The 18,324-nt window shown below is 41.6% G+C and overlaps 1 protein-coding gene across 1 annotated transcript in view; it reads right to left on the reverse strand.

The window, feature by feature from the left end:
• The window catches only part of LOC133384917 (acetylserotonin O-methyltransferase-like), a 30,203-nt gene that overhangs the window by 2,265 nt on the left and 9,614 nt on the right, over positions 1-18,324 (reverse strand). The window contains exon 6 of the mRNA XM_061626837.1: positions 18,079-18,219. Coding sequence (XP_061482821.1) covers positions 18,079-18,219 — 141 coding nt within the window. The remainder of the gene's footprint in view (positions 1-18,078; positions 18,220-18,324) is intronic.

Raw genomic sequence — 18,324 nt, forward strand, 5'->3', positions numbered from 1 at the left:
AGAACATAAGAAGAGCCTGCTGGATCAGGCCAGTGGCCCATCTAGTCCAGCATCCTGTTCTCACAGTGGCCAACCAGGTGCCTGGGGGAAGCCCACAAGCAGGACCTGAGTGCAAGAACACTCTCCCCTCCTGAGGCTTCCGGCAACTGGTTTTCAGAAGCATACTGCCTCTGACTAGGGTGGCACAGCACAGTCATCACGGCTAGTAGCCATTGATAGCCCTGTTCTCCATGAATTTATCTAATCTTCTTTTAAAGTCATCCAAGCTGGTGGCCATTACTGCGTCCTGTGGGAGGGAATTCCACAGTTTAACTATGCGCTGAGTAAAGAAGTACTTCCTTTTGTCTGTCCTGAATCTTCCAACATTCAGCTTCTTTGAATGTCCACGAGTTCTAGTATTATGAGAGAGGGAGAAAAACTTTTCTCTATACACTTTCTCAATGCCATGCATAATTTTATACACTTCTATCATGTCTCCTCTGACCCGCCTTTTCTTTAAACTAAAAAGCCCCAAATGCTGCAACCTTTCCTCATAAGGGAGTCGCTCCATCCCCTTGATCATTCTGGTTGCCCTCTTCTCACTTTTTCACTTTTGGTTTTCACTTTTAAAGAAATTAGAGCAGAAAGACTTTAAGGTAAAAGTCAGAACTTCCTTTAAAAACAACATCAGCAACCACACCAATCTCAGGCATATGCTAGCCAGCCTCCCAATCTTTCTATCAATGTTACAATATTTTTTGTAAAAGCAGCAACTAGCAGACGAAGAACAAATTAGAATCAATGCCAGGCCTGTTGGGTTGAAGAAATGCTTTTGAACCATCACTGGCCAATGGATCCCATCCCTACTCATAGCTTCCCCCAAAGAATGCTGAGAAGGGTAGTTTGTGAAGGGTGCTGAGAGTTGTTAGGAGACACCCTATTCTCCTCACAGAGCTACAATTGTCGGTGTGGTTTAACAGTCAGTCCCTCTTCTCAGAGGATTCTGCAATTGTAGCTCTATGAGAGGGATCTCCTAACAACTCTCAGCTCCCTTCACAAACTATGCTTCCCAGGATTCTTTGGAGAAAACCATGACTATTTTAAAGTGTAATAATAGTGAAATAAATGTATGGTGTCAATGTAGTCCAAGTTTCTAACACAGGTTGCTTTTAGACATGGGGCTCATTGTGTTAGTTTAAAGGATTAAAATGGTAGCACTTCTGTTCCGATTTCTAAAATTCCTTTCACACCGCAGTACCTGTTGCATTAAGGAAAAATAGCTTTTTCAGCCGATATACTAGCATTTTGCGCGAATCTTTCACATGGCTGCAATGAATGTCTTGCTTTCATCCCTCACCCATTATACACATATGCACTGTAGTTCCTCACTGTGTAGGAGGTCTAAGATCTCATCCTGTTGCCATGCAACCCCTCTTCCTTTAGCATCTAAATTGTTGTTGTTGTTGTATAGACAAAGGGGTGTGTGTGGGAAATGCTGCTGCTACCTGCGCCTACACTGGAATACCGGTACAATTTATGTCAGGCAAAAAATAAATAAATGCATGCCTAAAGGGTGGAAATGCACTGCCTGCTGAGATGCCTGACACATGAATGGCTGCAATGAGCAAAAAAAGTCCTGTAACTTTCCCGGTTCCCAACCTTGCAAACGGATTGTTTCTGGTATTACTTATCACCAAAATTAACACTAAACTTGCAGTATATTCCACTAGAATTCCAGATCTAGCTTGTACATCATGTGAATGCTGAAATATAATGCACAAATTGGCAGGTAAGAAATAGTCAGAATAATGGAATAAAGTGCAGTGTGAAAGCAGCCACAGTCATCTGTGGATTAGATTCGGCGGCCTTATAGGCCCCTTCCAACTCTACAATTCTATGATCTTACAGCCAGTGCTTAAAGTAGGTCGGGATGACATCTCAGCAAACCTAAGGCCACCCCTTCTTTTGAGTGGACTTTACCTATTTGGAAATTAAGTCATCCAATATCCTTCTCCTCAGCCCCCCAAATACAGTGCTTATATCTCAGAGCAAAATGATCTAAAGCAGATTGGGGTATTCTGCCTTTTCTACAACAACTACCTTATGATTTCAAGCTACAAGTAAAGTAAGATATCTGGGAATTTATGGTACTTACCTCCCACATCACAAACAAGCGGGAAATGAGAAAGATCAAATGCAGTCATCACATCTCGGCCAAACAGACTGCACATGTCATGCATAGCATCCATGAAGGGTCTTTGCAGCCCGCTCTCTGATCTAATAATTCAAAATTGCATTGACAGGTAACCCAGAGGACAACCTTCATATAGAAAGTGGTTCTAGAAGACAGGACCTTTATCCCACACAATACTTTTGCTTTTCCATTTTTAGTTGTTTGTGAAACTGCAGGAAACTTTCTACACCATAGGTAGATTTCTTTTCCTTTCATTGGTCTAGTCCTGTCATTTCAGATTTATATCAGTGGGTGGACAATGACGGGATGTACAGTATCTGTAATTAATGCATCCATCCCCTCCCCTTGTCCCTCTCCCAGAACTAATTGTGTTTGCTGAGCATTTGTATAAGGTTTCCATACACCTGTATTTCCCCAGGTTTCTATTATGTCAAAAACTCAGCATCCTGATTCCCCTTGGCAATTGTCCCCTCCCCTTTTCTGACTGTAGTTCCTTTGCAATCACATCTGCCTTGATACAAATTGTACAAATAGGACTTTCTCTAACATTGCTGTGTGGCATGGAATTGTTGAGGACTGACCCCATGTTTAGTATGTCTGTGGTTGTTGTGGGTCTTCTACACAAAATCTTTAACCAATATTTGACAATGTAGGAGGTAATCCTAACTATGGGATGCTGGTGTACCCCAGAGCCAAACTCTGTTCAGGAGTGAGGCTACTGCTGGCTGAGCTGGCCCAAGTCTGGCAGAAGGAAGACAAGGCTGTAAAATAGAGTTTGACTTACAGTCTCCTTTTACCAGCTTAAGTTCCGCCAGGTCGCCAGGTCATGTGACTGAGCTGAATAGCGTTAGGGATCCAGCCCCCACCATGCCTCTGAAACACCCCTTTGGGGCGCTTATGCCAGCCTTGGCTGAGCCAAGTGAGCCCCTTCTGAGCTGGGATGAGGGATTTATGCTAGCATATCTCTGGCTGTGCTGAAGTTCAGCCAGTTCTACCAGAGATCCACCAGATCCTGCCTCAGTCACCTTGCACACTTAATTTCATCTGAAAAAATATCTATAAAAACATTCTTCTTATAAATCATTCATAGGCCGATACCATGTAACAATGTTCATTCAACGCATTCTAACAAAGTCTCCATCAGTGGCCTAGTGTGTTTTAAAGAACAATAACGATACATGCTTTGGCTTGTAATAAAGGAGAAGGGGAAACCTGCTTTAAACCTCTTTAAACCTGCTTCTGTACATGCTGAATAGAAGCTTTGACATTAAGACTTGTTCATATGGAGGGACCTGGATTTATTAATTGACTGGAGGGAAGCCTTTATTGCTAGTCAAACTGAGGAATAATTAAGTGTTCATTCAGGACCCCCTATACATAATGAAGGGTTGGAGTGATTTCTCTTCTTCCTTTAAATGGATATATTATATTAGGGGCTTTGCTCCCACATGCTTCATGCACCAACCCCACCCACCCCCGGCATCCCCTCCGGTCAAACTTCAAGCCCCCACCCCAGGCACTCCCATTCCCCTCGCCAACCTCTCTTGCAGTACCCCCGTGCCTCCAGGCATTGGTCTGCTTTAGCCTGCTCTCACTCCACAGCTGCTTGCCTCACCTGTTCCTCTGCTACCTCCACCTCCCCTGGACAAACTTCTTTGCCATGCAGTGTGCCGAGGCCACACACATGCCTCCCACCCAGGCTGTCACCACCTGCCCACTCATCTGCCTGCCTCATTGCCAAAGCTGCCACTGCTGCCTTGCCTGCTTGCTGAGGTGGGCAGTGATGGGCAGAGTGAGCGGTGTGCAGGTGAGGAGGCAGAAGTGTTCACACTGCAATTCGCAGCACCACTTGTTTGTTTATTATATGTATCGATTAGAAGTCAATGCCTGTTAAACTGTTAGTTTTCTCATAATTTATTATGTGTGTGTATGTGCATGGAATTTATTCAACTGTAATAAAGAACTTTGTATTTTCTTTACATCTTTTTTCCTTAACTCAGTTTCTTGGCTACCTATTTTTTCTTACAGATAATTTTTACCTTGGTTGTTTGCACTTTAATTTCATCAGTAACAGCTGCTCCCTTGCTTTCAAACTTTCTTTCCTAACTATTTCCCTGACTATCCCAATATTTCAATTCCAGGAATTGTTTATCAGCACAGGACAGGGCTCCCTCAGTAACAAGAGCTTATTGTAATGCAGTGCCTGATTCATGTCCACTCCACAAAATGATGCACAAGTGCATTTGGTCCCTATGTTGAAGCAAGTGAATATGTCTTCAAACTTGTCTGAGCACATGCTGATCTTTGGTTATGAATCATGGATAAACAGCACTTGCAGCCATTACAGGACTTGGAAAAGTCTATCTGTGATGATGACTAGAAGCAATTCTCTTTCAACACTGGAGCGTGCTGGAAGTTCTTCACACTACTAGTCTGCATTACATAAACCCTGGTTGCAGGGATGCTGGTTTCAGACATCACACACACACAAAAACAGCAAACCATGTTTGGTATGTGGTGTAGTGGTTAAGGTGTTGGTTCGAATCCCCACATAGCCATGAAACTCACTGGGTGAACTTGGGCCAGTCACTGCCTCTCAGCCTCATGAAAACCCTATTCATAGGGTCGCCATAAGTCGGAATCGACTTGAAGGCAGTACATTTACTTTTTTTAAAAAAGTCCCCCAGTATCAACAGAGAGAGTTTGGAGAGAGGGAAAAGCAACACTAGACAGAGAATACACTGGAACTCTGAGTCCAAGTAATATGTTTCACACAAATTACAAAAGGAATGCTTAATCTAAGGAGAAGCATCCCACATTTTCCCCATTCTCTCAAAAAGATCTACAGAAATACTTTTTTTACCTGGAAATAGCTTCAAAGAAATCTTTTGATGGAATGCCATGGATTCTGTCAACCTGATTTTTTCCTTCTCTGAAACAGAATGTTTTAATTCATGAAAACAGAGTCAAATAACTATCAAATTAATTTTCAGACTCTTATTCTACACACACTGACAACATACTAAATGTACTACTCATACAATTATTATTTTTAGTATTGTTTTTTAAACAATAATAAGTTTAAAACTTAAAGATTTTTAAAAGCTAGTCTTAAATTATTACATTAAACTAAGTTAAACTAAAAATCTTGCTAAATAAAACAATTAAAAATTACTTGTATTTTGTAAAAGCTCACTCTAACAGCCACAGGTTTGTTTGTTTGTTTTCTGATATATCTGTGACACATATATGCCACCCCACAATCAGAATTCTCTGAGTTGCTTACAAATCTGAATTATTCTAAATCTAATTTTAGATCTCAAATTAGCTACCAGAGGAATTCACCTTGAAGTCAAAGGGACATGCAATTTATTGTTATTTATATATTTAATTGGTTTTACACACCGGTTAATCACCAAAGACCTCTAAGTGATTTACATTTGTTGTTATGTGCCTTCAAGTCTACTACGACTTATGGCGACCCTATGAATCAGCGACCTCCAACAGCATCTGTCATGAACCACCCTGTTCAGATCTTGTAAGTTCAGGTCTGTGGCTTCCTTTATGCAATCAGTCCATCTCTTGTTTGGCCTTCCTCTTTTTCGACTCCCTTCTGTTTTCCCCAGCATTATTATCTTTTCTAATGAATCATGTCTTCTCATTATGTGTCCAAAGTATGATAACCTTAGTTTCATCATTTTAGCTTCTAGTGATAGTTCTGGTTTAATTTGTTCTAACACCCAATTATTTGTCTTTTTTGCAGTCCATGGTATGCGCAAACCTCTCCTCCAACATCACATTTCAAATGAGTTGATTTTTTTCTTATCCGCTTTTTTCACTGTCCAACTTTCACATCCATACATAGAGATTGGAAATACTATGGTCTGAATGATCCTGACTTTAGTGATTTACATAAGACAATGTAAAAATATTCATTAAAATATGAATAAAATCAAATATTAAAAACAAGTTGACCTAGAATTTACCATAATATAAGTAACATTAGCGATTTTTAAAAAAATATATACAGAAGAAAATAAAATTTATGTATTAAAATGCCTAAACAAACCAGCTTTTAGCAGGCACTAAAAATAATACAATAAAGTTGCCTGCCTAATATCAATGGGACTAGGGAGTAAGTGCTGCTCTTGCAAGTGCATCATGGACATTATGTGGCACTTTTAAAAACTTGAATAGGAGTAAGGTGACCCTTCAAGTACGGTGAGGGCTTTATTCCTTGAATTTGGCCTGGTAACTAATTGGCAGCCAGCTATAAGATGCTGCTGGCTCTCTCTCATGGTCTAATCTCTTACAATTCTTAGCACCCTAAACAAAACTACAGTTCCCATGATTCTTTGGGGGGAAGCCATGTGCTTTCAATGTATGGTGTGAGAACCATATGTCATATCAGCTGGTATGGAGAGAACATAACAGGATGCACATGGAGAAAAGCACAATGCTCCCAACAAGTCAAAAAGCAATTTCCATTCTGCTTGTAGCTTACAACAGAAGAGCAATGGTGACTGGGTAGCACACTAGGAGCTGCTCATTTGGAATCAGCCCTAGCGTGGAAGCACCCAGTGTTACATTTTGGAAAGGGAGCTGACCAGTCCCAATCCTATGACATGATTTTTGCATATCAGTTTTTTTCCTTTTGCACTACCCTCCTCCTTACCTCACAGCATCAGCCAAGTACTGCAAATTAGGATAAAGAAATTCAGAAACAAACTTCATGTAATGATACTGAGACTTTGTGCTTGATTTGGCAAGATAGAGGTTGGCAAAGTCCGTGTTTCCATAAAGAGCTGAAAATGAAGGGAACAACAGATCCATGTTTTCATCCTTCTCTCCAAAGCCTATTTCCCTCCCCAATTCTCCATGAACAAACACTTGAAACAAGAATAGTGAGACGGCAATTTCAATCCCCAATATCTTCCGGTTCCAGGTTCAGTAAGTTTAGGCAGGTCTGGGGAAGATTCCCATCTGAAAACCTGGGCAGCTGCTGCCAGACAGAGTAGACAATACTGAACTAGATGGATCAATAATCTGACTCATTCTAAGACATCTATTTCCCTATGCAATCCTTTGCATGCTTAATTTGGAGTAAGTTCATTGAACACCATGGGTTGTACTCAACTAATGCATTGGTTGCCGCTAGCACAATGGGACTTTCCCCCCTGCTCCCCCTGTGCATGCCCTGTGCCCTCTCTAGATCTGCTTCAGAGGGTTTCAATAACCCCTATAACAGATTTAGAGGGTGCATAGAGAGAGAAGTGGAGAGGAAAGCTCTGTTGCACAGCAGAAATCCTTGTACTGACGCCAGAACTACGTACTTAGTGCTACATTGAATACAACCCCGTGTGACTTATTTCCAAGTAAACAACCTTAAGGATGTGCTGTAAAATCCTGAAAGAAGTAGGATAACGGATTTTTCTGTTCCAGAGGCTGCCTCTCCCCTGCCCAAAGAGCAGAGTGGGCTGTTAGAGACTGTGGAGGACAAGGCAGGCTCAGCAGCATGGCCTGCTGTGACAGAGCAGGAGGGTTCAGAGGGGGAGGGATGTCCAGCGATGTCTCCCAGGGAGAGGCGATGCATCAAGAGAAAAGAGGAGACTCTCTTCCCTAGGAGGATCACCTGCCTTCAGGCCAGGAATTCCTGAAGGGATCGGAATTCTCATGGCTAGCTGGGCATTCTCTGCCTCTGCTTAAAAGCTTGGTGAGGAAACGCATTGGAACAACTTCACAGCTCCCAAGCAGTCCTGGAATCCTTGTTACTGATCTTGGACACCTGAACCTTTATTTATTTATTTATTATTTATTTATTTAATTTGTATCCCGCCCTTCCTCCCAGCAGGAGCCCAGGGCAGCAAACAAAGCACTAAAACACTTTAAAACATCCTTTGACTTGGTCATGGACCATACTTAATGTTGCTACTCCTTTGTCTTGTATGAGCACCTGGACTATATTCGACTCTTTCCAGTATGCTGAGATTGTACCATTAGTCTGCTATAATAAACACTCACTTTCTTAGTTACAAGAAAGTGCACCTACTGTCGTTCCTCCCAAAAGAGATTGGGGAAGCTCCGTCTGTGAGATGTATCAAATGTCTCCTAAAAACTCAGTTATTTACGCAGGCTTATTTGGATGCTTGAGTGTATTATTTTGTTCAGTTGCTGATTTGCTGTTTTAAATGATGGATTTTAAATGTATTTACTATAATCTGATCTTCATTTGTGTTGAATTCATTGACTTTAGAATTTCTGTTAACCACTTAGGGATTTCCCCCAGATATGTTAAGTGATATATAAATTTTCTAAATAATTAAATAATAAATACCTTGATTATCCTTCCACTCTACTTGCAGGAACTTTAAGCCCACGCAGGCCTCCAGCAGCCTCTCCATCCCGGTGTTACTGGTGCCTAGACGTTCAGCAATCGTTGCTGAGGACAAAGGTTCCCCAGACTCCATCAGCAGATCAAATATGCCAAACTCAGAGGCAGTAAACATAATCTGGAAAAAAAGTCAGACATACAAAAGGAAAGGAGTTCAGATGAAGCTTCTAAAATGACAAAAGCTGTTCAACGACAATGCTTTTGAAACAAAAAAGTTATATATTATTATTTGTCTTGTTAGCCACCTTGAATAATATATAGAAAAGTGAGATATAAGTATTGTAAGTAAATTATTTTTAAATAATTGTGGTGTCTCACATGTGCCATACGTGGTCCCATTCATAGTCTGACAGTTCTTACCAGGTTCTTGTTAAAATATCAAGTGACAGCAGCAGCATATAAAGTTGCTGGTATTGAATGATACCATTGTAAACTCAAAGGCATTCTCTACAACAGGGTTAGGGAACTTGTGGCCTTTCAGATGTTGCTGGACAACAACTCTCATCTTTCCTGACCTTTGGCCATGCTGGTTGTGGTGACAGGGAACTGGATCTCAACAACATCTGAAGGGCCACTGGTTCTCTATCCATGCTCTAATATGTTTTATTGCAATGTTCTTTGGCCTTGGATCGCTGGATGTTGGTGGACTGTAACTCCCATAATCCCAAGGTTGAAGAACAGTGTTTGTATGTACTCCATCCTGGGACCTGACACTGAAGGATGAGTGACAAATTAAACAAATCTCAGTAAGAAAAAGGAGGTCTTCCCCCAGTAATGTTTTAGAATGTTTTAACAGTAACTGTTTTTAGAATGCTCTGTTGTTATTGTTTTGTTTGCTGTCCTGGTCTCCTTTAGGAGGAAGGGTGGGATAGAAATGTAACAAATAACTAAGTTCTGGCAAAAGCAATGAGGGAATAGGTGAGTTCCTTATATTTTTCTTCTTCAGAGTGCTATAGGAGGTTTGGATAAAAATAGATGCTTCCCATAGGCATGGGCTACAGTGCATTTTTGCCTCACTTTCATAAATCCCAGTTCCCTATCATCCCCAGTTCAAATCTTTAAGCCAGGGATGAAGAACCAGTGTTTCTCCAGATGTAGTTAAGACATCAGCCCCAGCCAGCATGGCTAATGATCAGGAAAGGTGGGAGTTGCAGTTCAACAACATATGGAAGACAAGAAGCAACAGTAGAAAAAGGTACCATATTTTGGAAGATTGTCCATTTTCCCACCAAGAAGACTCAGTTTACCATACATATAATGAGGACTAAGCTCTAGGTCCGGGTCATGAGTAAACGGCCATGTATTGATTGAGTAATACATCACCAGGAGAACAAAGAGATGACCTTCTCAGAGGTGCTTCTCAAACATGTCCTTAGTGGAGCATTACAAATGATCTAGCTGAAATGCATATTTAATGAAATCTTCATATAGGGCTACTTAATATACTTTCTTTGTTTCTTGAGTTGTTATATGTTTTATTCTCACCTCACTTGATGCTCAAATGAAAACCATTCAAAAGTAGCCCAAATTCCAGCTATGGAAGCCATCTCCTATCATGTAATGAAACATATGTGTCCTGAAAAGCAGTGGCCCTCTTAAGTTTGGACTTTGGAGGTTAGGTCTGGGGCCCCATAGCCCAGAATCCCCACAAACAACCATGATGAACAGTAGCATTGACACTTAATAGGGGTGGCAGCATGGTGGAAGATAGGTACAGTGTCACTATCTGACATGGCCTTACACCAGGCTGACTCAAGGTACTGCATTGACTAAAACAAAAACACAGGTGGGTGTGCTGCACAGTAAAGTACCACTGTATATTCCAGCCTCACCCATAATCTTAATTTCCAAGAATGCCTCCGGGTCTGCCCAATGAAAAATATTTTAAAAGGACCCTTTCCTGCCTCCTCTTCCTCCTGGCCAGCTTTTCAAGAAGCAAGGAGAATTGATGGACCAACGGGGACATGGGGGGGGGAGAGAAAGTGAGGGTAGCTGTGTGGAACAGCCAGATGGGGAGAGTGGGTAGAGCATATAGAGGGCCCCCAGAACCCTACCAATAATGGCAGTGTGCCTGCAGGAAAGAAAGGCATTTTTGATTCCACACATCCAAGTCTGAAAGTCTTTGCAAGTTTTAAACTTTGCAGACAATACTCTTACCTTTGAATTTAGAAATCCATGCTGGTGCTGAAATAAGATTTTCAGAGCTTCAGCTTCTTCTGTAGCACTCATTGTTCTCCACTGCTTGCCAGAGACCCTGCAGTCTTCCTCGGATGAATACGTTTTTGAAAGGCCAAGGACCACTCTGCTTGTACTGCTGCTATCCAGTATTCCCTGAAAGTAGGGATGTGTGAATCTGTCAGTTTCAGTTTCTCACTTCTGTGGTCTTGTTCTGCACTTTCCACATTAGTTTGCGAGTTTAAAAAAAGTACTCAACAAAATTCATCAGTAGTCTAATGAGAATTTCCCAAAATATACACAGTTTTGCAAAGCCCTTTTCTGTAATACAATGCATTTTTGTATATTATTTTCAATAGTATATGCATTTTCAGCACATTTTAGCCTAGTATATGCATTTCTGTAGACGTTACTTGGCTAGAAAACTTCACTGCAAAATTCAGAGAAGTGCAAATCTAAGGATGGCTGTGTTTCAGTTCACATATTGCTTCAGAAAGTGCACATTAAATAGATCCACCTTTAAATGCAAATAGAAGTGAATTTGTCCTGCATCCCTAGCTGAAAGTGGTAATAAATATGTAGGTAAAAGCAAAGCAAACCTATTGACTTCGTAACACGGCCAAGGTCAGAGATGTTTATGGAAAAATCTGAATCTGATACAAGGAAAGGCAGAAATGTGAAAGGCTTTGCTTTTTCATAGATATGGGACGGAGGCAATTGTTGGATTTGCTTGTGTGAGTAAAAGTGATATTAGAATCTGAGAACTGAGGTAAAATTAATTGGTGTTTGGAAGTGCGACTAGAGAGAGAGAGAGAAGATGGTTTTGGAGAAACTCTGTTGCTGGAGAGAGACCATTAGGAATTTTTCAAAAGCAGTAACAGGGTGTCAGCTGAAAGAAGAAGGAAAACATACAGGTAAGATGTCATGAGACATTTTGGTGTCCAAGTCCAAGAACAGCACAAATGCCCAAGAGGCTATCCAGAAAATTCCCTCCTAAAAAATGAATGATTTGTGAAAATGAGATCGAGACAAGATCTGGTTTCTCCACTTCAAGAAAATATGCCCTAGTGCTACTGACCTAGTATAGGTGGAATAAGTAGACAACTGAGGTAGGAAATAAAGGAGTTGAAGAAAGAGGGGGAAATGAACAGTTGGGAGTTTCCTAGAAAAGGGAAGGGGAATGGCAGAGCTACAAAGAGTCAGAGAAATCTCTCAGAATTATGAGAAAGAAAGATTTGAGGAGGGATTGAAAGGCATGGGACTGCTCACCTGTGAAAGTACACAGGGGAAGAAGCAAAAACAAAACAGAACTTTTTATAGCCTCCTCAGTGGGCAGGTGAATAGCAGCCCTCCCTAATTCCTTTCCCTGTTCTCAGCTAGCTTTATTGTCTCTTCCATTTCTTCCGTATTAGGGGTTGTTGATTTGAAAGAACCTTAGGTCAAAATTATGTTTCAACATATAACAATTGTGCAACAATGGCAATCTCTGTCATCAGTGTTGTGTGCATTGCTCAGGGTGATATTTATCTTGTCAGCATCCATCTAAAGATAATAGATACTTCATGGTGTATATCTGGTATATAATCCTACTTTTCACATTCTGTTGAGTCATGTTTAGCTTTCCAGTTCTTGCAAGCTAAAAAAATAAATATTTCCCCTTAGCTTGCAAGATCTTAGTCTGTTTGTGAGATCAGGAATGCAGATTTGAAGATATAAAATGGACCTCAGATTGAGTCCCTGCAGATGTTTTGGACTCCAACTTCCATCAGCCCCAGCCAGGATGACTAATGGTCAAGGATATTGAAAGTTGTATTCCAACTACATCTGGAAGGTCACAGGTTCTCCACCCCTGCTCTAGGAAGAATGCTCTTATTACTGCCCAAACAAAACTATTGACAGACACTTTTAAATATATCAATAGCAAGGAAGACACACCAGTTAGACAACTTAAACTGGTTGCAAGCTAGAAGTAGATGAACTCAGTTGTAAACATGTGTGTGTGGTAGACCTATGGAGTTCTGTTCAATAACTTTAGGTTTGCACCCTTTAATGGGTTACTTTGATGCTTTCTTGGCAACAAATGGATTAAAAGTGCCAAACTTCTAAACCTTTTAATATGGAAATACATTCAATTAATTGCAGTCCAGGACTATTTTACAGCTACTTTGTTGTCCATGGTGATTATTTATTAATCATATAATGCTATCAATACACATGGCAACTTATGTATTAATGTAAGCAAAAACAGGTCCTTAGTCCCGAAAGCATACAACTTACTGGAGGGAGAGAAAAAAGTACAAATGATGGATTTTACCTAACACAATTGCACAATCTCAGACTTTGGGAGGATCTGGACACAGCTCTAGAGTTTAGTGTTACAGCATGAACCTTGGGTTCCTATGTTCCCTCCTCCATCATTGCTGCTTAGCAGGAGGAAGGGAGGGAGGGAAGGGTGAGGCAGTGGGGAGATCAGCATGGTGCAAATGTGCTGGCAGAGCCAATATAGTGCTCCTGCTGGTGCATTTGCCTTGCAACAAACTCCCCATTGCCTTGCTCCTCCTTCCCAGTAAGTAGCAGCTAAGCACTACACCAGCCTTTCCCAACCGGTGTGCCTCCAGATGTTGTTGGACCACAACTCCCATCAGCCTCAGCCAGCATTGCCAATGGCTGAGGCTGATGGGAGTTGTGGTCCAACAATATCTGGAGGCACACCGGTTCGGAAAGGCTGCACTACACTGTCCACTACTACTACTACTACTACTACTACTACTACTACTACTACTACTACTACAAGTTGAGCAGTGCTCTTACAGCCCATTTTATTCCCCACAGCTCTGGCCTTCCTTGCACAACTTTCCCACCACCCACCCCTTTGCAATATATCCCAAGGCCTAGCCCGTGATCCCCTTCTGCCCTATTGGACAATTCTTGCCTAAAAGAGTAGAGCTTGTAAGTAACTTGTTACAAATAATGAGTTACTTGTAATTTATTACTTTTTAAAGTAATGAGTGGGTAACTTCATTACATTTTGCTAGTAATAGAACAATTAGTCATTTTCTTACTTTTCAGCAGCAACGGTAACGTTTCCAGTGTTACTTGGGGGACAGCAGGGGAAGTCTGCTGCTGCTGTGATTGGTGAACGAAAGACATGTGCCTCACACTGGGCTTCTGCACAGCGTTGCTCTTCCCTCATGCTCTGTGTTAGGAGGCATGAGGGAGGAGGTGAAGAGCCAGACGGTCGTGGAGTGGAGAGAGAGAAAAATGGATGGTGGAGGGACAAAGCTGGAGGGCAAGGATGAAGGAGAAGGCAGCAGCAGCAGAATGGAGGTGAAGAGCTGTGGAGGTGAGTGATGATAATGATGGTGTGTGTGTGTGTTAGGGTTACCCTTTCGCTTGCAGAGGTGATCTCCGGACTCACTCCAGATGGTGGATGTCCTCTCGCCCTCCCTCACCCCCCACCTGCATGCCTGCTCCCCACTTGCTCATTCCCTCACTCGTCCTGCCACCCCCAACTCCTGCTCTCTTGCCCTCCACTGCCCCCACTCCCTCACTCCCTCACTCACCCTACTGCCCCCCACCACTTGCTCTCTCACTCCCCGTTGGCCTCCTGCTCACCCTACCACCCCCACCCCTGCTGTCTCACCTCCACCTGCTCACCCACACCCCGCTCGCCCTACAAATACCCTGCTCACTCCCCCCGCTCACTTGCCCTGCCTCCCCCACCCCTGCTCTCTCCCCCTGCCTGCCCCCTGCTCACTCACTCGCTGGGCCTGGCAACCAAGAGGTCTTCTGTATCTTTAAAAGTTGTGCAGGGGGAAGGGAGAATTCCACTTTGTGGTTTTTCCCACTACAGTGTTGTAAGAACACCTGCACTTGGCTGACTTTCTCTTCTCCTAAAGATACAGGATCAGTCTCAGGCCAGGAAACTGGCAACCCTAGTAGGAGGTGACAATGGAGGAAGTGGAGAGTGAGACGGGGTGGAGTGGAGAAAACAATTGTTTTAAAAAATGGAGTGAAGGGGAAAACGAGCCAGAGGGCAAGAACATGGATAAAGCAGGAGAAGGAGGCAGCAGCAGAATGGAGATAAAGAACTGTGGAGGTGCAAGATGATGTGTGTGTGTTTGCACTTGGCACACAAAGTGGCCTCCACCACCCTCTCTGACTACTGTGCTGTATTTGCAGTATTTTCACTTTTTTGCATCTCAGGGGAAAATGTTTGCTTGGATGAGTGTCCCTTAGTTGGTGGCAGGGCAGGGTCCAGGAAGTGGTTAAATGGGAGAGATTATGCTTGCTGGCTGAGTGGGGGGCTGTGGTCACCAACATGCAAAGATCTGAGTAGTGGCTTCTGCCTCCCTCCCCACCTCCCTTACCAGCGGAGAGACCACCATTGCTATCATGGATAAAAAGAATTATTCTACTACCTCTGTATGCGTGTGTTTATTTTTAATGTTGTTTTAGGCTACTTAGATGTGCAGCAGCCAAGGCCAGCACTTTGTAGGAGTTTTTTTAAAATAGTAACTGTAGCGATTACTTTTGAGAAAAAGTAAAGTAATCCATTACTTTCAGAGCAATCGGAATTGCAACAGTAATTACTATTTTTGGGGGCCACGTAACTGTAACTGTAATTTATTACTTTTTAAAAGTAATCTTCCAAGCTCTGTAAAAGAGATAGGGGCTCTGCGCCAAGGGCCAAGCCCATATTCACACACCTACACACTTCCCTAACTTTGGCCCACAGTATACATTTATTTCTGAAAAATATTTCAGTCCCACTTTTCTGTTCATCAAGACATTCAAAGCACCTCCCAAAAAATAAAGTACAAATAAGACCACAACATAACAGCCACTATAAGCAGTATGTTTTTTAAACCCTTGCCCTGGCTTGCTTGCCTTCTCATCTCGGCTGCAATTACGTACCAGGTTTGCAGGCCTTGTGCAGTTTGTTTAACAGCCGCACACACTATTCATCACCCCAGTCATGCAGAATCCTAGCCAAGATGTACAGGTCAGCTTCAGGAATTGGATCTTTAAAAAAATCCCCTGTAATAAAATAGGTAGGTATTTAATTCAGCAAGTGGTTCAAGTAATTAGTGAGCATTACCCTTCAGAAGCCACTGGTTGGAAGGCATGTACCATCTTCTGCTGGTGTTAGTATTACATGCCATTCTTGCTTTCTAATGCAGCCTTTGCCATTCTGATGCCCTCCAGATTTTTTGGACAACAATTCTCATCAGCGCCAGCCAGCTTCAGAGTATCTGGAGAGCACCAGCTTTGCAAAGGCTGTTCTGAAGGATGTGTTTCAGGGCACAGGTTCACACAGGTGAAGCATGAACAGAGAAGGATGAGAGAACATTTGGATACACCAGTGAAAGAGGACACATAGAAGGAGAATTATGGGAAGTCATAATGCAGGGCTGTCGAAATTATGACCCTCCAGATGTTGTTGGAATCTTACTCCCATCAGTCCTAGCCAGCATGGCAAGAGTCAGAGATGGTGGAAATTGTAATCCAGCAAAAGAAATAAGTGTTTGTTGCAATATAGAGTTTCAATAAGTAAACAACCTTGAGAGGCAGGGAAAATGACATTTAAAAAAATTGTCACACAAGTCCACGCTTGGGGTACAGTGCTAAGTATACTCCATTAGACTGCGTACAGTCCCAAACAATTTGAGGATGGCAGGTTGGTTGTGAATTACAGTGCAAGCCTATACAGGCTACTCAGAAGTAAGCCCCACTGAGTTCATGTAAGCAAGGGTAAGAAGGATTGCAGCCTCAGTTACAAAAATGTTTAAAGTAGATAGCTGGAATATGTAATTGAAGTAACTTAATTTAAAATGTGAGGGTTATGTCAGAGTTGTTCTGCTTATTCTGAGGGTCAAATCATGCATCGCATAGAAGATTAAGTGTGTAGAATATAGGAAAATTCATTATGGATTAAGTTTTGAGTAAAAATATAGCAACATTAGTGGAAATATCAGAAGCTTTGCCAACTGTTGCATTCCTTTAAGGTGCATGGGAGGTGGTCGCAAGTCTTGATCAACTCAAGATACATGAAAAAGGGAGTTGTTTATATATACTTACATTGTCTTGAGTTAGTCTTGTATGAGCGTATTGTTTCAATATCACTGGTTGGGTTATAGCAATTTAAAATAAGACTGCAAAAGCCTAAATAACTTTGTTTGCCAGTACATTCTATTGAAATCAAATCAGTAAGTAAATTTGTTTATGATTGGGTACAAGATCATAATATTTTTGTCTATTTAAATCCTTTCTTGTGATTTCTTGCTAGAAAAGCCTTTACTTGTTAGACTAGTTATATGTTTGATGAAAGCTTGCCAGGGCAGAGTACTATAGTTTAAAGCAGGGGTAGGGAGCCATTTTGCTTTGAATTTTTAAAAGCAAATTTTCCTAACATACTCTATTTTGCATGCTATTTTCAGTAATATATGAATTTATATGCACACTTTGCATTTTTGGACACATTACTTTACTTGGCTGGAAAGCTCCACTGCAAAATTCACAGAAATGTGAATTTCTATGGATGGCTGTGCTTTGATTTGTGTATTGTTTAAAGTCACCTTTAAATGGGAACTGAAGCAAACATCTCCCCCTTACTTATTCTGTACCACATCTTTCTTTTTGTACCATCTCTGAAGGCTGCATGAAACTGGGGTGCACACTGAAGGTTCCCCACCCCAGGTTTAAAGTAATATACCCGGTCAATCACTGTGCTCTGCAGATGAGGGACTCCTGCAGATACCATCTTATCAGGAGGTCCATTCCACAAAACACAGGAAGAGTGGCACCTATTCTTTGGAATTCCCTCCCCTTAAATATTAGAAAGCCGCCATCTCTGTTATCTTTTCAGCACCTACTGAAGATCTTCCTCTTTCAACAAGCCTTTTAAGTAGAGACTTTATCTCAGTCTGGCTCTGTGACTCGGTGTTGGAATTGCTTTTAAAGATTTTTTTTAAAATATGTTTTTAAAGATGTTTCATTTTAATATATTTTTAAAGATATTTTGTTTTAATATATTTTAAAGTCTGTTTTAGTGTTTTGTTTGCCACCCTCCTTCTGGGAGGAAGGGTGGGATATAAATTTAATAAATAAATAAATAATCAATCAACCAACCAACCAACCTTAGGCCAGAGATGCACTGTTTTCTAATACAAAAGAATACCAGAATTATGGAGCAGAATTCCCAGCTCAAAACATAACCTTCACTCTTGGACATTTTAGTCTGAGTCTATTCTACTTTCTAGTAGGTGAGTGGTAGGATATGTGGATTATTTTATGTCTAACCACTCCTTTTCTTTCTGAGAAGATATACCAGTAATACCTTCGTGGAAAGAAATTCGCTGTTCTTCCAAGGATACAAAATGCTTCTTTGCCATTTCCACTACTTTGGGTAAGTCTAAAATTGTCACGGTAGAATTTGGATGTAACGAAATGCATTCCTTAGCCAAGCCACCACCACTTCCTTAAAGAGAGAACAAAGAAGAAAACATTTAAAAATGAAAATTCCTGTGCATCTCAAAGCTTCTTCCAAACATTTCTGTATCAGAACATCATGTCAGACAGGTGG

The sequence above is a fragment of the Rhineura floridana genome, chromosome 5 (assembly GCF_030035675.1).
Source record: "Rhineura floridana isolate rRhiFlo1 chromosome 5, rRhiFlo1.hap2, whole genome shotgun sequence".
Classification (NCBI taxonomy): Eukaryota; Metazoa; Chordata; class Lepidosauria; order Squamata; family Rhineuridae; genus Rhineura; species Rhineura floridana.